Genomic DNA, 21040 nt, shown 5'->3' on the forward strand with positions numbered 1-21040 from the left:
GCAGCTACTGATTATGTGTGAATTTATTAATATATCTTTCATAGTTGGGTATAAGTAATTGAAGATATTGTTATATTTGGGTGCAATGATTAATAAATAGATCATAGAAACTTTATTTTATTTCAAACATATTGATATTTCAATGTAAATTGTATAACCGTCTGACGGATCAGACGTTAGTCTTCAAAGGGTTAAAGAATAACTTTTTTCCATCCAGCATTTTCAATTTATTTATATATTCATAGAACTTCTGATGAAAAGGCGATTGAAAAACCAGAAAAAAGTAAACAGAAATATTAAGTAAAATCCTCTTGATTGTGAATAAAACAGCCTGCTAGAAATTGTGGACATGAAGTCTTGGAAACTATTGCTGAGAGAGAAATGTACTATGGAGAGAGTATAATTAAATTTAAAATAACTCCTCCCCCTCCCAGTAATCTTTTAAGGTAACCTTGAAGTTGGAATTAAATAAGTCATTGATACCAATAAACATACCAGTTATACTCCAAATTAGTGAAAATGTCATATGTATAGATTTAATCACGGATGAAACTGTTGCCATGTTTGTCAAGACCTATTAAGTTTTGCTTATGTTACTGTTCAGTTTTGGCCATATGAAGTTATTTAAGTTAAATAATGATATGTGCTAAAATTGTGTGTAGTATTAGATAAATTGGTCCCTTTTTAGTGAATTAATTAATGAAATACATTTTCAAAGTCTGTAAATGTATGTATTTAATAATATGTAATGTTTTGTTTCAGCTCTAAAACACTCGCCTTCAAAAAGAAAAAGCATATCCAGAATAAGGACGTCAGATAACGATGAAGGAATGGGTATGTTCTATTTATCAATATTATTCTGTAATAGACATTTTTTTTCCATCTATAATATATATATTGTATTGATTCAGTAATAAAATTTAAACATTACTTTAGCCATATTATAGGATCTCTGTAGTCTAAGTATTACTCTTTACATTTCCTCAGGCCTGATTGAAGAAGATATGTTAATGTCATAAATGTAATGTAATTTTGTCTATATAGTTACCAGATTTACATTAGCAATATCTATAACTCTTGTCGTTATAGGAAGTTAATATTTTTGTTTTATTAACATGCAGCTGTTGCAACCAGCAGTGGGATTAATAAACCAGGTAAGTAGATTGGTGTAAAAAGAAGAGATAGATGCAGAAACTGGTCTTACTAAATGGTACAATAATGATCAGACAATTAATACATTGTTAAGTTGTCGCTCTTGGATCTTCTTAAATTCTTTTAGGACTTTGATAGAAAGTGCAGTATTTTAGGATAGAGAATATGATATATGTTTTAATCGACCCAGGATTATTCTCTTACAAGTACAAAATCTTCATATTCTTACTATTGTAAACATTTCTATTTTGGAAGAAGTGAGTCGATGTACTTATAAAATATGCTAAAACCTTGGACTGTCCTCAAACTATTTATGACATATAACTTGTCAACTCAAGTTTTAAAATTACTGGTAACTTAACATCTGGGATTTTGAGTTGTTGTTTCTGATTCTTTTGTTGAAATTGCTTGATTCTTAATTGTTTAGAGGAATCAACAATTCTTGATTACAATACCATAACTTATACTTTTACTGTACAGCCGGTTTTCAGTGGTCTTTGTTGATTCAGAGATATCATATAACAATAATAGGATTTTAGTGCATGCAGCCTATTAAATCTCCTGCAAGTGAACTCAGTTGGAGCTTTTTGGGATCACTTGGTGAATTTTTGATACAAATTAACATGCTGTCTTATGATCAAATCAGAGATTAAAATATTGATTATACAGACCATAATGAGGATTTTGGTGTCAATTAGATAATAATACAATCAAGAATGATCACAGTGTGATTACAAGAAAAGGTGGAATGATCACAGCACAGGACTGAACCTGACGTAGTATGAACTATTGAGTTGTGGAAAAGATGCAACTCAATGCGGAGCATATTTTAGAGTGCCAAAAAGCTGCAGTGTCATGTAGTAAGATTGATTGCTTTACAAATAAAACAAACAACAATTTACATTGAACGAATGATTGCAACACAAGATGCAAAAATTAATAAATAATTTATTTATTAGTTTAAAATTTAGATTTGTATTTTTAGCATTGGTTCGTTATGCAGATTGGACAATGACAATCAGTTGGCACCTAGACATTGATGTATTGGTTTCCGGTTCTAGTTAATTTCCCAAGAATTTTTAGATTCAACATTTGACTTTAGAAACTTGACACATGACTAATTTTTAGAGTCATGCAAATGTATAAAACTATTTCCTTATTCAAAGTTTATTATTGACAGACAATGTGTGATGTTTGAAAAAAGATATAACAGAAATATCATATATATGTGCCAACAGTAAGTGTATTAGTAATAACTGAACACAGTGTTTTAAGAATTGGTATCTTTTCTCTTCTTTAAGTAGCAAAATCTAAAACATAAACATGGGTAAACATGTTTAAAGGTTAACAAGTCAAGAAACATGATGCTTTTGTATTATGTGGCATGATGTTGATGTGTTCGGCAAAACTTTTTAAAATTTAAGCATTCTGCTTGTTTAACCATATATTTTAGATTGTATCACCTAAAGAAGAAAGGAGACACAGAGAGGAGGGCTAAGGAAGGATACTATTGATTTTTAGGTTAAAAGGTCAAAGGGAAGTTCATTTGTCTGTCTATGTCTATTTATAGAAAGGTTCTATAGACTTAAAACTTGGTACATAGGTTCTTCTTGGTCCAAGGAAGATCACTATTTAGTTTAGGATCAAAAAGTGAATTCTGAATACCACCTCTGTCAATACATTCTGTTGGGCCCTTTTATACTTTGTTGAATTGGTTTATTTGTATAAAAAAATCAGAATAGAATTCAGAATGAACAAAAAACATTTTTTTTAATCAAAATTAAATTAGTTTAAAATTAGCACACTTCTATATTTATTGTATATTTTGCTGTTATTGTAAGAAAGTAAACTTGTAAAATAAGATGCCCAATTTAAGTAATAGGTTGCTGATCAATAATTGTTTAGTTGCTGGCATAAAATAATAGGTGAACTTGTGATGTCTGAACCTACAACATTATCATTAGTAGTTTGCTTTGAATTATTTTTTGAAATAGCAATTCTCAAAGAAATGACTGATATTGAAAATTTTAATTTTTGTAAATGAGATATACAGGGATGCGTACAATTTGAGAAAGTGTACATGTTCAATGAACTTAGTGTTTGGAGGAAATGTCCACACAGTGCAGTGCAGTTGAATTAATCAATCAACTCAACATTCAATATTTATTGTTTGTCTCACCATTAGTGATGTGGGCCGTATTTCCCCATTTAAATACCTAAAACAAGGGTCCTTTTTAGCTTTTGAGCTTTATACAACACTTTATGTTGTTTTGATATAGTGTTGAGCAAACAAGGATTGAGGCTCAGTTGTTTGATGCCTTAAATTGAAATTAGAAGCAATATTTATCTTTTAAATTGAAAAAAATACATCTGGGTATTTTTGGGTATGCATAACTACACTGCTGTTGTTTTTCTTAGTTCTTTAAATGATTTTAATGGGTTTTCTCAAAACCAAGATAAAATGTAGGAAAAAACCTGTTTATTCATTTATATATATATATATATATATATATATATATATAGAGTATTGAATACTGATTGGTAACATTTCATTTCAGTGGTATCGTACATGTACATAGCAAAATACCAGCGACATTAAACTAGGACTTAATTTGTTACAAGCAAGGCAGGAGTATGTCATCCAAAACCCAATTTGTTCTTTAGATATCTGGTGCACAACAGACACACAGGTAGATAGACAGACAAAAGAAGAATTTTGCTAGGGCCCTTAGTGATAGCTAAGGAAAATACACCAAATTTTGAGTTTATAGCTCAGTTTATTCTTGGGACATCACCCTGAGTTATAGGTTTTTTTACTGCTCAACTACATCTCATGGAGAGTCATGGACTATCATTAAACTCTATCTTGTGCATATACAAATAAACCATTTCAAATTTGGTCCTAAAAAATTTAATAACTATACATTTTTTAAATAAATATTATTTTTGTACTTTTATATACAAATGTTTTTGTCTTTTAAGTGTCTGTGTACTATAATGGTGTAAAGACACTTTTGATTCAAAATAATATAAAATAAACCAATACAACAGAGAATCAAAAGAACAAACACCAAACAGAATGTTATGAAAGTCATACCGACCAATCTAACCCCTTGTGTGTGTTTGTTTTAACATGTGTGTTACTTGGTCACACAGTACACAGTTTGTTTGAAAAATGTTAAGCCTATTCTACAATTTTCTCCTTGTTTACCATCAAAGTTACTGATAAAACCAATGTAAAAATGTTGGATTTATGCTCAGCCCAATCTCATGGAGTCCCTAACAAATACATGTTCTCTTCTAAAATATTTTTTTCTGAACTTTAAGTTGGACTATTTGATTATATTTCCTAATAATCTGAGTGCCAAGTCCCAATTATAACTTTTACATTTTAATAACTTTCTATTGTAAGAAATCTAAAAATGAGTTTCCATACCTTTTTCAAGGTTTAACTGACTCTGAGACGGGATTTTTAATTTAAATTCAGAATACCCGGGTATTTATAAATATTGGGTATATATCCGGATCCATAAATACCTGGGTATTTTACATCCCTACTCACTATTAACATTGTTGTTGTTAATAAAAATGGTGTAACAGGAAAACTTATTATATTTAAGTTTAATGCAATCGAACTAAAATAAAATCAAGTAATTTTGTCTTTTATAAATCATTTAAAATAAGAAAAGCCTACTTTTGTATTAAATTGATTAACTATAATGTTTTTATTTTATGATTTAATTTATAACATATAAACTAAATATATTAGTATTTTGAATTCACAATAGTTTTGAAAGCTTAACATAAAAATTTAAACAAATAGGAAAATTTAGAATGAGTTCTTGATATATCCTGAATTATATATGTTCAAGAAAATGAAACTTTGTGGTTGTGTTACTTTGAAATAAAGTTAGACCACAATTAATTTTAGTAATGAATTAAGAGTTGTGATATGGTTACATTTGAACACAGTAAAACTATAAATTATTGCTTTGTAACTCACTGTTCAAGATTGGAGTAAACATCTATTGTCAGATACTATAAATCAATGAAATATTTATATTTTACATATATAAATTATTGCTTTGTAACTCACTGTTCAAGATTGGAGTAATCATATATTGTCAGATACTATAAATCAATGAAATATTTATATTTTACATATATAAATTATATATATTTGATAAATATATAATTTATTTTATTATATATAAATGTATATATTATACCTTGCCCTGACACTTTATATATACGAGGGGGTACCCAAAAGTAACCGGAATTGTATAGCTGGCAGCGTGTAGTACACATTCCTGCCGCTAGGCGTGTGTCGCGCAACCCATTGCGAGCTCAGTGACCCCAGTTCCGTTGTCCTAGTGCATTCTGTTCGTTCGTAGTGACTGTTTTCGCTAACCCTGTTTTGTTCTTGTTTCGTTTTTTGTCATGGCAAGTTTAAGTGAACAACGTGCAGCTGTGAAATTTTGTTTTTTACTTGGTAAAAATGCTGCAGAAACTATTTTAATGTTGAATACAGCTTACAAAGGTGATGCTATGGGGAAAACTCAGGTCTACGAGAGGTTCGCTCGATTTAAAAATGGCGACATGTCGATTGAAGACAAACCTCGTTCTGGACGTCCATCAACCTCTCGAACGGACGAAAATGTTGAGAAAATTCGTGAACTTGTGCTCACCGACCGTCGACAGACAATTGAGGAACTATCAGAGAGTAGTGGGTTAACTTGGAGCTCGGTTCAGCGAATTTTAACAGGAGATTTAGGACTGAAAAGGGTTGCTGCCAAATTTGTTCCTCGACTTCTGACTGATCATCAAAAGGCACATCGAGTTGAAACTTGCCGCCTTCTGAAAGAACATCTCGAAAATGATCCCGATTTTCTGGAAAAGGTAATTACTGGTGATGAGTCATGGTGCTATGGTTATGACCCAGAAACGAAGCAACAGTCAAGCCAATGGAAGTCGCCATCTTCACCTCGTCCAAAAAAATGTTGGCAAGTCAAATCAAACATCAAAACCATGTTGATTTGCTTTTTTGATGCTAAAGGCATTGTTCATTCTGAGTTTGTTCCTCCAGGTCAGACTGTCAACCAAACATTTTATTTGGAGATTTTAAGAAGATTGCGCAACAGTGTTCGCCAGAAAAGACCCGATTTGTGGCAGACTGGAGACTGGTTCTTCCACCACGACAACGCACCGGCACACACAGCCATTTCAGTTAGGCAGTTTTTAGCCAAAAACGGCATGGTTCCGCTGCCCCACCCACCTTACTCGCCTGACCTCGCTCCATGCGACTTTTTTTTATTTCCACACATGAAAAGAGGCTTGAAAGGTCAACGATTTGACAGCGTTGAAGAGGTTAAGAAAAAAACGAAGCTCGAGCTTGCAGCCATTTCTCCTACAAAAAATGTTTTGATCAATGGAAATACCGTTGGGACAAGTGTATTAGTTGTAATGGAGATTATTTTGAAGGAGATAATGTCGTATTGTAAAAAATTTGATAATACATAATTTTTATAAAATAATTCCGGTTTTTTTTTGGGTACCCCCTCGTATATATAAAGTTCTATAGCTAAAAATAATTATATTATTCGTTGGAAAAACATTGGAATTAACTGAATATTTTTGTAAATAAAGTTACTCAGAAGTTACTTTTGACAATTTAAGGTATTATTAATTTGGTCAATGTTGGTGATGGATGCCTTCATTCAGTTTGAGTTTAGCTGCAGGTTGACTTAATTTTCATCTTTGCCCAAATAAATTACATATATTAACATAAACATCAATAACTTGTTTTATTTATGGTCCATTTTGTAAATAATACTGTTTTATGATATCCCTACTTCATTTGAGTGTAAATTAACATTTTATACACTGTTGTAATTCATTCAAACAATTCCCTGAAGTCTGTAATAGTTAAGTTTTCTATAAGTATAAACACCATGAATTAAAAGTGGTAGCATTCAGTCTTGTTGTTTGTTTATGTTTTTGAATCATATTCACTAGGATTTAGTCTTCTATTTAGAAAACAAACCTAGCGATAACTTCTGTATCGAAAAAAGGTATTCAAGTGTTTGTGGTAAAATTTGAAAATTGGTTTTTAGTGCTGGTGAAATAATAAAAGATCAAAGAGTAAGTAAAACAAAATTAAATTGTTTTTGTACCCTTTTACAATGTGGATAAAACATTTTAAGTTATGTTTGGTTGATTAATGTTTTCTTCTCAGAAAGTCTTTCCCCATGGTAAATGTTATAATACTTTTGCCTATTCAAAATGTATTTAGGAAGTGGGGATAACTTTTCTGACATGATCTCCAAATTTTTATATAACTGTTTATAGTTAGTTTGAAACATTGATTGTTGTGTTAGTGTAGTCTATAATAACACATGTTAAATCACTTGGCACCATAGACAGTGTGAATGTTCAGATGTCATGCAGTTGGTGTCACACGCACTTTCACCTGCATTTAATTTAATGTGGCGAGTCGAGTATTAGGACAACTACTACAATTCAAGTCATTCTTATATCAGTGGCCCTGGAATTAGGCTCATGTTTTTGTTCCACAGATGTGGGATTTTCAACCACTAAAATGGAAATAACAGTTTAAACATTACATGAATGTTAGATTGCACAAAAACTGTTTTCCATTTAAGAAGCAATTCATAATCGTAAATTAAGTATATCCTTGTTCCACTTTGTGTCTTATTCTTAAGGAGGAAATTCCATTATACAAATTTATAATTATCCTAACCACTTTTAATGTTGAGTTTGGAATTGGATTCTTCAATTTTGCTTTGTTGGAGTTGAAACATTAAATTGAACCCTATAATTCTAAGCTGGGATACAAGTTACAGAATCATGTAAATAATGTGTGTTCTAAAGATGGTTTCAAGCAGTGTCTCTTGCTCAGATGTTTGCCTTTCACAATTTGCACATTTCTAAACTTCGAAGCATACATAATAAGAACATTTTTAATTATCTTTTGTTTATCATGAATAGACAAACTTACAATAAGAAGTTAACTTAGCTCGAACATAATTATTTTTTAGTCAGATCACTGTTATTAGACAGTAATATATCATGTAATTTTTATAGGGATAAAATTGTTTAATATAGTATAAGCACAGTGAGCACACTGAGGTTAGAAAATATTTTTATATTCAATAAACATACTAAATCTAGCAATAACCTAATTAAGTGACTTGACCACAATCAATATGACCACTGAACCCTCTTGTCTACATCAGACTTTTTACTCTTTGTCTTGTGTTCTCAGAGTTGATAAACTGCTTGATATCCAAATAGGAGGGAGATTAAAAATATCAACATGTTTATAGACTTGTAACTTCTTGTACAATGTTCTGGATTCTTCTTATATAATCAAACGGTTTTTTTTGTAACAATTCTTTAATGGTTAATAATATATTTTTGTTAACATTTTTTTTTATTTAGCATACACAGCAATACACCGTTTTAACAAATATCATAAATTTTTGCAAGAATATTTTCACTGTTAGAATTTCTATATACTGTAAAAGGCCAAAAATATCATAAATAATTTCCAAATTAATTAAATAAAAACAACATTTTCTATAAATTAGTTTTATAAGTATAATTTATAAAAAATTTCTTTCTTTAAAGTTCATTATTGGCAATTAAAAATTGAAAGAATAACTGGATTTCAAACAGAATCTTCTATTGTTGAAATAGAGTTCAGTGTTTCGAGAACTGAAATCTGTCTTCTTCTTTAGGTCTTCTAAAACTTATGACATATGGTAGAACATGCACAAAAAAGATTAAGAAATAAACTTATGGTGATAAACTCACCAAACTTGACAAAAGAAATTAGTGATAATAGAAATTTTAAATCTTAAGTTTCTTGACACCTGAAGAAGAGAACAGATTCTAGTTCTCAAAATATAGTTTTCTATTTTTTTAATGTATAAGTGGCAAATATTAGAAATCCTGCTCTCTTAAATAAGATGTGTTATTTTCCTAATTTTATAAGGTATAGAAATTCTTTCAAAAATGTTATTTAGATACTTTTTAGAATTTATAAATTACTAGTATTGTTTATTCTTTTTTAATTTCACTTTTTAAATCCATTAAAACACACGAGAGTTGTAAAAAATATATATTATAAGCTATTTTTTAACTGATTCTAACAAATGCGGTATCAAAAGTTAAGTTTAGGTGAGCCAAATCTTTCTAAAATATTTGTGTAATTTTCATTGGTATTTGCTGTTTCACGTTCAAAATTATAAATGCCAATAAAAGAAGTGTTTATAATTTTGTGTGTGTAGTTTGAAAATTAGCTGAAACATTGTTATAATTTTAGGACTAAGTAAGATTTCACCATTGAAATATTCATTAAAAATTGTGTTGCAGTGAGTTTTTGATCTAAGAATTTTGATTTAAAGTGGAGCACAGAATGATTTGTATAATTGCATACAGTATATACACTGTTTCGTTAGTCTTTTCATATACTTGTGTAATTATGCTGTGAATTCCTTGAAATACTGTATTTATAATGTTCTCTTGAAATAATTGTATCATGCAAAATTAGTATGATACTGATATGAAATATGGTGTGTATTCACAGATGGTAATGGAAATGTATTTGGTTGGTAGGGAATAAATTTTATGTATTGTGTCCGTCAATGGACGTTGTACACTGTGCGTGTCGTGTCTGTGGCCATCATTGTGTCATGTCCTTTTTCGGTGATTCTCCATTCGCATGTTCTTCGCTTCTGTATTCTATGCTCTCATTTCTACTTCAACTCTTCATGGCTCATTTCTATCTATCTCCTAAAGTGGCATGCATATTTTCCAATAAAAGTATTGGTTTTTACGTGTCACTAATTTTTTTCTCATTTTAAGAACAAAATATGTTAATCCTGAAATTGTTATTAGTATTTAAGACCTTTACTTTCTCCCATATTCCTATTTTAGAAGAAAATTTTTTGAGCCATAACTAAAATTCATTTTATGTTTCAGTTGAATTTACCATTTTGGTTGTAGTGTGCAGAATGTAATTCTACAAAAAACTACTCTGTACATTAGTATTTCTATTCTTGTAAGCATATCCCGAGCAAAAATTAAATAATTTATTTGGTTAAAATATTTATGGACCCTAATGTATTTTAATTTTATAATGTATAGTAAAATAAGGTAAAATATAAAAGTCTTCAAAAATGCTGTAATTGTTGAGACTTATAGATCATTAGATTATTATTTTCAAATCACTAGTGTTTTGAGGATATTAATCTATTTTCAACCTAATTAGGCAAACAAGTTTACTCGGTTATAAAATAATGGATTTAGTGTTGAAATTTAATGTAACTCTAAGTGATTCATTATAAGTTTAAAGTGCTGTAATTATGTTTGAAATATTATTCAATTAAAAAATTTAATTGTTTGAATACCTATCAATACAATAATGCTTTGATGTAAAAAAACAAGTTTAATACTGTTTTAATGTTTGCTACAATTAAATTGATTTTTAGAATATGTCTATTACATTAATTTTTTATAACAAATACATTTTTATATTCATTACATTCTATTGATAATTGTTTATGATTCCTATAGGTAAAGGGTATTAAATTTTTGGATCGTGAAAATCAAATGTTGTTTAAATTCCCACATAATGAACTAAATTAGATAATTATGGGTTTAGTTTATTATTTTTGACCCATAACTAAAACGAACAATGTAATAGTTTGGTGTTTGTCTCATACAATATTATCATTTGATTGAACTCAATTTTACTTTCAAACGATTTTGTTTGATGTGAAAAAGAGCAAGTTTTGTTAAATTTTGAATTCTTATTACATTTGGTTGTTTTTATTGTTTGATTAAGTACTAATCTGTGTCCATACATTATTAAGACAGTTTTTACTTTATTAGTCCATATAACTTTTCATTTGAAAGCTTATTTTTATAAATGCAAGGTTACATAATCAAGGAGTTTTTGTATGGCTAGCTTCTATAATTATTTGCAAAAGGCCCAAAATAAAGCTCAAAGAGCCAAAAATACAGCAGTTTTAGGCAGTAAAACCATGTAAAATAGTAGTTTTTACTAATACTAGCTCGTAAAAAGTTTTCCTAAAGAAGATTTTAATGGTTTTTTTCAAAGCATTATTAATGGGAGCAAAAAAAAAAAAAAAAAAAAAAAAAAAACTTTGAGCAGGTAAACAATGAATAATTGTTATACTTGTTTTTCAGCTACATTTCCTAATTCAATAGAACAAATCAGGAGTACGTTTTTGTCAGTTTAGTATTATTAATAGGAGATTTGAAAACATGAAGATAAAAATAAAGCAAAGATCATCTAACATTTATTTTGGAGATATCAATGCTTGAACATGTCCTGAAAGATCATAAACTATAGTTGGAAAAGTAAGCTGCATGCAGAGACAGGGTCACTCAGTGCTTAGTTGTCCAAAAAATGCTTGTTGCTTGACTTCAATTATCATGACAGTGAAGGTAACGTCCAGATAAGGCTACGGGAAAATATAACATAATTGTTCAAATCAAGGACGTAGAAGGACAGAATCAGTCAGCTCTTAGATATCCAGTAAATGTCCATGCTTGTTGCTTGATGTCAGTTATCATGGCAGTGAAAGTACCATCTATAGTAAGTGAAAACAATAACAGGATTATTATAAAAAGGTAATTGCAATGATAAGATTACTCATTGCTTAGCTGTCCAAATAATATCCATGCTTTTTACTTGAATTTAGTTATCGTGTCCTCCAGACAATGCCATTGTAAAAGATAATAGGACTGTTACACACAATAGTAATAATTAGGTGTAAAAACTGAATTACTATGTTTTGAGATCTGAAGTTATGAGAATAAGAATAAGAAGGAGAATGCGAATATCTTAATTTACAACATTTGAGATTAAAAATAGTGTAAATAATTCAAAATGTGGGATTTAAAGTTTTTTTTTGAATAAACTCTTGTAGCTTATAGAATGGTCGATCTAGAAGCCATTAATGTAAAGTAGCCTTCAATTCCTTTCGTCTTTTGGACAGCAGGTAGGGTGGTTGCAGATTGTAGAGCTTCAGTCCCGCTTATGAAAGTTTCCGCTCGTATAGATTCAGACGTGCTAGGATGTTGTAGAGTGCAGCATTTCTGGTGTTGTAGGGATGTACATCAGTGTTCCTTTGAAGATTTTTTCCCCATCAGTGTATATTACCATTTCTTGAATGTAAGGCTTCTGTACATCTTTCAAGAAGTCGGAAGCCAGCCAGTGTCCTAATACATTTCTTAGTGTCTAATGTTGAGTTTTTTTTGCTGAGGTTTCCCACGTGATTATTGTTATTCTATCTATTGTTATTACAAGACAGTTGAACTGAGCTAAAATACTGACATCAGGAATGGCTGGGACATCTGGTGTTCTCCTACCAGAAGTGATCTGGTTAGTCTTTGATGGGTTTACTATGAGATAGTTTCTATAGCAATACTGGATGGCCATGTTGAGGGCAATATAGGTCGAGGCAGCAAGGCTAACTGCCAAATGTTGGTTCAGGAACAAAATAGTGTCATCAGCATACATAATAGGGATGCAGAAGTATCTTCGGCGTCGGGGTAGGTCATTGGTAAAAAGGATGAAAATTACTGGTGCTAATAGAAAGCATTGTTGGACACCTCTTTGGAAGAATTTTTGACCTGATTGTATTTGTGATACCAGGTGATGGATGGTTTAGCTCAACTATGTTTGATGAACTTTATGTATAGAAGTTAAAGTAGGGAAAGGTTGTGGATTGTAGTGGGCAAGGTATAGCACCACCATTTCTACACATGGATGATTAGCTATTAAGATCTTGGTAGCTGAACCTTTGAGATCTGAACATAAGATAATTTAAATAACATTTTGTATTCTGGGTTCTGTTCAAATACTTCATGTGGTATAAAGAAGTAGGTCATAAGTACAGATATTACTCAATGAACAATTGCGGCATGGACTAATAAGATGTAAGTTTTTTGAAGAATCAATTTTAAGCTCTAGTGGTTTTCACAATCTCACAATGGTATTTGTGTTTTATGCTGATTCTTGTTTTTCCACTACACTAATTTTCTGGTTTTCGACAATAATGTTCCAGTTTTCTGTGTATCTAATACTACAATTTGTGTTGTATGTACATGAAAGTCTTACTTATTGTAAGAATATACCGCCTCCATTATTACAAGAGGTATGAAAAGTTTCCGACTTCAATGTGAAGATGGCAGCGCTCATAAATAAAAGCTACTGAATTTCTTTGTTCATCTGCTGACGGTTACTCACAAAAGTTTCAGTCATTTTGGATGCACAGTTTTTATCTAACAGTTGTTTGAATGAGTTGATGGGAGTTTTTACGTATAAATGGACAAAATCGAGTATCGAGCTGTCATTAAATATTTGTTTTTGAAAGACAATACGTCTTCTCAAATCAAAGATAAGTTGGGTTCTGTGTATGGGGACTCTGCACCATCATCTACCACAGTGAAATTTTGGGCCTGATTAATTTAAACGTGGCCTTAAGAGCTAGGAAGACAATGAACGTTTTGGGACGTTCAAAATCTGCAACTACCGACGAAAACATCGCCAAAGTCCACCAAAATGAAGCTAGACAATCGCTGAATTAAAGTGAGTAACATAGCAGAGATTATGAAAATGTTAAGAGAATGTGTTTGTCACATATTAAATAACAAAGTTGGCATGAGAAAGCTGTCTGCGCGTTGGGTGCTGTGATTGTTCACTTTAGACTAAAAACGTGTTCAAATGATCATTTCCAACTCTCTTTTGGCACAGTTTAGACAAAATAAATCTGAGTTTTGGTGCTGATTAATTACTGTAGATGAAACTTGGATAGGCTTGAAACAAAATTACAGTCCAAACAGTGAACTGCAAAGGGGGACCGGCTCCAAAAAAAGGAAAAACAATTTTTTCGGCTGGGAAAGTGATGGTGACTGTTTTTGGGATGATCATAGAGTTATTTTAGTTGATTATCTACAAAAGGAAAAACATTACAGTAGCATACTATGCATCATTACTTAACATGTTGAATGCAAAACTTGCAGGAAAACGGCCGCATTTGCAAAGATAATACTATTTCACCAAAACAACGCAAAGCTGTTATGATGGTGAAAATCGACGAATTACGGTTTCAACTGTTTGACCATCCATTTTACTTACCAGATTTAGCCCAAGCGACTTCTTTTTGTTCTCGCATCTAAAAATTGCGCTCGAAGGACTAAGATTTTCTTCAAATGAAGAGGCAATCATCTTCATGAATAATTATTTTGCAAGATAAAAATGCCAAGTACTTATTAGGAGAAGTGTGGAAAGTTCCAAGGAGACTATGTTGAAAAATTTAAAAATCTGAAAAAAGTGTTTTCAATCATTTTTAGGTATGAAACTGTTCAGACCACCCTCATAATCTACAACTTCAGATAACACTTAGTGTGTATATAGTTATAAACCTTTTAACACTTTTTAAACTTTTTATTTTCATACTATGTACATTTCGAATTCTGGGAATTCATCTTCAGGTACCTGAACTTGTTTCTTAGCGAGATAGTTATTGGTGTATAAGGCTTTGTGAGCTATAGGGAGGCAGAATAAATCTTCACAATATTCATAAGAACTTTCAAATAATGTGAATTCAACTTGGATCTGAATTTATGTAAGAAGTTATCTTTAGGATTTTGACATCATATATTCAATATCAACTTTAAACTAGACATATGCTGCAATAATTTAAGAAACATAAGAAAAATATTGCTATAGTTATAAAAAGTCCCACTTACTAAAACCGTCTTTCCCTCTTAGTGATGGAAGGCAAGAAGACGAAAAACTTTGTTATTTTTCCATCTAAGTACTAAGTAAAGCAGACATTCCTGATCTCCTCAAAGATTTAAAAATATTTAGTGTCAGAACTTTGTAACTAGAACATGATAACTGTCGGTAAGTTATCTGAAAAACAAAACAACCTAAAAGTTTGAGAATAAAGTAATGAAACTGATATTTCCTGATGCCTATGTTTAGTTCTCCAGGCTATCTCACTGATAATCATTGCCACCTATTTTCCCTTGCCACTGGCTTAAAAGATAACCACAGCTATTTGGAAAAGCTGTAAGTATTGAAGGTCTGTCACAAAATATAATTGTATAACACTGATCAGTGATATGCAATGTCTGTGTGTGAGTGTAAAACGTGATGAGTGCCACGATAACATTTAACAAGCTCTGGCAGGATTATGACATTCAGTCTATGATAGATGTGCAAGGCATTTGGCGGTCCAACACATTTACTGAGAGATTAGCAGAAGTTTAACATCAACAACAAACATTGAAGTTGGCTCACAACATGATGAATAGATGATATCACACAAAACTTTAAAGATCTTGTACAATGTCATGGACAGCTGATAGCGAAAATGAAAACGGTTGAACTTAATTTGAAGAGGAAAACTCCTAAAAAAATTTTAATGAAGGTTTGAACTTGAGAAAACGTACCAAGGTAGCACCAAAAATTCTCTTGACCAAAAGGAGATAAATGAAACAGTATGTCAACATATTTATCAGAACAACTTAAATGTAATACAGACCTACTTATCCATTTTGTTACTGGTGACAAGAGTTGGTTTTTCCAAAGTGATCACCCAGACCGAAGAAAACCTTCAAATCATAATCAAACGTGAAGTACTGTGATTGTGTGCTTTTTCGATTAAAATGATGTTGTGTACAACGAGTGACTATATCTGGGACAAGCAATAAATCAGCAGTATTATAGAGAAATATTGAAGATACTTTGTAAAGTAGTGCATCCTGTTCAACTAAACCCTGTGCCGTACATTGTGCCATCCCATAATGCACTTTAAATATACCAGTTGTTAATTAAAATGTTCTAGGTTTGCCACAAACTCCTATCTAACCAGACCGGGCTAGTGTGATTTAAAACATTTTCATAATTAATTTCAGTTGCGAATAAAATGCATTTTGAAGCAACAACAAATTACTTATACAGCAATACCGAAGAAGAGCTATAGCATTACTAAATAGAATTGAAAAATTGTTGGAAACAGTGTGTGCAGAGCCACGTTTGTTACATTGAAAAAGATTAGATTAACATTTCATCAAGTTCTAAATATAAGTTTTTCCTGTAGCCTCATTACTTTAAATTTTTGGGTCTTGTACTTTGTGGTACTGTAACAATCCTATTATTTTATCATTTTACATCCTCAAAAATGAGGAATGCATAGACTCAAAATTGCGTTGAACCTTTTCAACAACTAAAAGTAGGATTAGGAGAAAGCCCTACTCGAGTTCTATTTCTTGTGTTGATCGGGGTAATTATTTTCTTGTATTACTTGAAGCATCTTTTTATAACGTACCCATGAGCTAAATATAAAGAATTGAACTTAACCTGATATTTTTGTTGTGTTTTATTTTTGGATTGAAGTATATGTGAAAAGTGGAACTAATCAAGTGAAGCAAGGCTCAGCTTTGCTTAATAATTCGTCTAGATTGATGTCCACTTACTGTAAACTTCTGCTAAACTATGAATGTCAGTGTATGTCATTCTCTCTATTAACTCTATTCTGTTGTACCTGCCCATCCAGACTCCCCACCCAGCCCTCCCCAGCCCGCCTCTCCTCCTGCCCAGTCTGCCACATCTCCCTCGTACCCCTCAGTGTTGAAGGATCGGGGGGCAGGAGGGGGCCCCCATACACCAGGCGGGGCCCCCGTCAGAGTGCCCCCACCAGTCCCGCCCAGGGGAGCCCCACGAAAATCCCAGGATGTCTCAGGACGAGGTAGTTGAAGACGTAGTTCTTTTCAGTTTTCCTTTTTGACAACTCTCCAAAGAGTGGAGGAGATACTTTTTGCATGGTTATATTAAAGATTGTAGTTCTGATTCCTTTTAATATGAATTCTTTGTTCGTTGTTCCCAGAAACTTATTGAGATTGGTATACATCTTCATGGTTTTAATGCAAGTTAAATGATTGGCCATGTTATCCTAAATCTCTGCATTACAAACAAATAGTAACATATTATTAAATGTTATCACAAAGGCTACTTCTAGGGTATTATATTGAATACAAATTTGCTCTAAAAACAAAATAAAATAGTGTAAGTAAGGGATAAAACTAATGAACAGTAATAATATTAATTTAGACATCTAAGGGCTTAACCATTAATTATAAATGAGCTAATTTTCTTCAGTGGTAATGAACCTACTTTTTAAAACTAATTTTTATTTAGAAATAATTAAGGTTTGGTATATTTGTGTTTAAAGTACACAAATTTTAATAATTGAGTAAATTCAAATTAAGATTTGGTTTTTTAGTAAATTGTTATAAGTTAATTATACTTCTGATTCTAGATTGTTTAGTTCACACCATACATCCTATATATATATTTAACTTCCAGTCTTAGTAGTTAAACAAAACTAATCATGTAACTATAAAAAATCTAGCCTGACCTTAAAAATTTACTATAGATAGAAAATATGTTTAATTAAACTTGACTGCTAATTAAATACATTAAGTTATCATAATACAAATATAATAAATCTAACTACTTTAATCAATAATTTATTGTAAAGTTGCAATACATATACTGTTCATAGTTTTTATTACACTATAGCTATGGTGTGCAAATTTACATAAACTAAAAGATGGCGATATGTATTAAAGTTGTTTTACTAAAAATATTATCTATAACTACATATGTTATACATTGCTATTGCAGTAAAAAAATTTTAACTTGGCTAGAAGATAATAAAACAAATTAAATTGTTATTTTTTGTTGGAAACATTTTGTACACTGTTCTGTAATTTTGGTACAATATCCTGTTCCTATATCAAATTAGACTTTCATATACATTGAGGATTTAATATAAAAATGGGGGTACACATGACACATGTAATAAACTCATATGTTAATTTTTCTTAATTAACTTGATTGACATTGGTTCACTATTCATTTATTCAAATTTGTAAACAACTATTAAGATTCAATATTGATATTTCTAGTTTACATATTAAAAGTGGCACTACATATCTGAAAAAATGATAATAGAAGTATATATTTAATAAATTTAAGAAGTTGCTTTTTATAATAAATCTTACTCCAAAATAATTTAAAATCTGTAAATCTTCTAACACGAATCATTGAAATAACTGATATATAAATGCATTGTACATTATTAAAACATTATTCTTGCACATTCATACAAATGTTCACAACTCCCTATGGTCCACATTCACCAGTGTTGACATCAGTTTAGAACCTTGTTCACTGTGCACTATTCTGGCATGTTCACATTGTGTTGCTTTTTATTGCTTTACCACCAGTGGGACTTGTAATGAGTGTTGCTCCTACTCTGCAAACGTTGATCTATCCAGGGTTCTATTTCATGCAGACTATGTTTTCAGCATGTTTACTCATATGCATGTGCATTGGTGTGTTTCGGAGGGCATCATGTTAGACTGTGTCCATGGTATATCGTCCAGTTCTGACCTGAAGAAATAGGGTACAATCATGTTCGGTAATAGGTATTTTGTATAGAAAAAATTAACCTTGAAATAAAGGGAATCACAATATAAACCATTGACTGTATGAGGAAGGTGTTTTTTGAGTATTAATTAGTGTTATGCTCACACATATAAAAGTGTTAAAAAGACACAATAAATACCATAAATAAAAAGGTAACAATGAGTAAAATTTCATGAAATATTAAATATCTAAGAAATATATAGTCATAAAAAATATAGTAATAAGTTTTAGGGTATTGCATTTTAGCCACTGGAACAAAAAAAATCTGTATTGATTTATATGTATGTATTAAATGAGTCTTATTTTTTATTATTGTGAGATATCAAGAGTATTCAGTAAACGTGTACAGCTTTCAGGGATTGCTGTTACCTGGTGTTTTAATCGTTTAGTGCCCACAATATTTTTGTGTTCAGCATATACTACCAGTGTATATTATACCTGAAATGCAAAGTTTAATTAATATAACGTATCGTAAGGCAAGTAATGTTTCCTGTAAATTATGGATAATTAAAAAGACTTTATAACAATAACAGTATATGAGGCATTTAAATTTTATTTTATGGATATAAATTATAAAAACTTTTAACATAAACCAATCTCTATTTCACTCCTAAATAATGTGTAATAGAAAAGATATTAGCCCCTTTCAAAGCACTTATTTTGTTATTAGCTTGTTTTGTAACAGAAATGCAACATTTTAAGTTCTAACTGTAAATTGTGTAGAACATATTGTTTGGGCTTATTGTACAGATTAAACATACAGTACATGTAGCAAGTAAACACACTAAATGCAAATTTTTGCATAAAAACATATGCAATACCACAATAATTGAATTATTTTTCTATTATTATTTATTTCTTATAATCATTTTGATAGAAATGCAAACAAAATAAAATGTGGGGTCCGGTATATTAGACCATAGCACTAAAAGGGTTAAAATATCATATTTAAAAGTAATCTTACATTTAAATCTGTTACACAGAATAATAGTAATAACTGTTTCTCTTGTTTTGTATTTTAACAGTAATCCCAAGAGGTTTGCAAGGCGTCAAATTCCCGAGACTCAGCCCCATCCTCCTGCTCCACCATCCTGACTTCCTACCCGCTAGTGTGTTTGGTAGAACGTCTGCCAGCCCTGACTCCCTCTGTAGTGACCTCGGATTCCCTCCTGACTATAGATATAGAACTTACCGCAAGTCCAAGTCCCCCCTGTCAGACGACCTTACCTATTGCGTGAGATCTAGTATACCGAAGCGTTACAAAACTAAACACAATAGTTCCTTCATGAAAACGAACAAAGTGCCCATGTCCCCAAGAGTTGCTACTTTGAGGAGATCTTCTCCTAGAAACCAAGGCTTGCCTAAAGTAGATCCTGTAATAAATTCTACTATTCCTTCTTCTGGTCCTCTGAGTGATGAAGGACTAGGACTCAGTAAAAGACCTCAAGTGTATTATCCCAAAAAAGCAGCAGCTGAAAAAAGAGCCATAATGAAAAAGTCCCATGAATCACTTATTTTTCATTCAGCAGAAAGCCATTCTGGTGAGTTTAAACCGGACCATCCTGACTTTCACCCTGATTTTGATTCAGATGACTTAGTTTAGAGAAATCATAAATTATAATTTTGATAGAATCTAAACTATTTCTCCTTAAATATATATTTTTGCCTTGTAACTGATTAGTACAATTTTGTAATAAATCAATATATCACTATTCCATCCAAATATATTCCAGCCTATAGTTTCATTGCTTCATTTTGGAACGGAAATGAAAATAATAATTTACACAAATCAGTAAGTATGTACAGAGAGCTTGATGTATAAAGATTACTTTATATTGTGTACGTTAACTAGCAAAACTTAGATTTATAATAATACTCTATTTTATTAATTATTAGAATACCAGAAACAGAATTTCTTCAAACATACATTTATTTGTTTGAATTGGGCAGTGTTGTATTTACTGGTTTACTTTAGATATTCATATTGGTGTGGAACAGTTTCTATTGTATTAAGTATAAACTACTTATCCAAACAATAACTTTAAAATATTGGATTTTGTTTAAATTTTAATGGAATAAAAATCAACGTTTGTAGAAAATGCTTAATAGTTTTTTTAATTATTTTATTGCATGTACATGTGAAAATTAACTTTCATTTTGTTTTTGTAAATTTACCTTTGAATAATTGATATGAAAATGTCCTGACTTAGCTGTAGTTAAATTCTATACCGTACTAAAAGTGTGGTTTGAAGTTTTCCCCTACCTGTTGTATTGATCTTAAATTCTGAAATTCTTTTAAACTTTGGGTTGTTGTGTAGTACTATTACA

The 21040-nt window shown here is 31.0% G+C and overlaps 1 protein-coding gene across 10 annotated transcripts in view; it reads left to right on the plus strand.

Annotated features, from left to right (window-relative positions):
- The window catches only part of LOC124369289 (phosphatidylinositol 4-phosphate 5-kinase type-1 alpha-like), a 157865-nt gene that overhangs the window by 63446 nt on the left and 73379 nt on the right, over positions 1–21040 (plus strand). For 6 of the 10 annotated variants that reach the window (XM_046827212.1, XM_046827211.1, XM_046827213.1 and 3 more), the window contains 3 exons: positions 763–834; positions 1122–1154; positions 16776–16967. In XM_046827212.1, coding sequence (XP_046683168.1) covers positions 763–834; positions 1122–1154; positions 16776–16967 — 297 coding nt within the window. The remainder of the gene's footprint in view (positions 1–762; positions 835–1121; positions 1155–16775; positions 16968–21040) is intronic. The other 4 variants (XM_046827214.1, XM_046827219.1, XM_046827220.1 and 1 more) reach the window with 2 other exon arrangements.

Source organism: Homalodisca vitripennis, chromosome X (genome assembly GCF_021130785.1).
Source record: "Homalodisca vitripennis isolate AUS2020 chromosome X, UT_GWSS_2.1, whole genome shotgun sequence".
NCBI lineage: Eukaryota > Metazoa > Arthropoda > Insecta > Hemiptera > Cicadellidae > Homalodisca > Homalodisca vitripennis.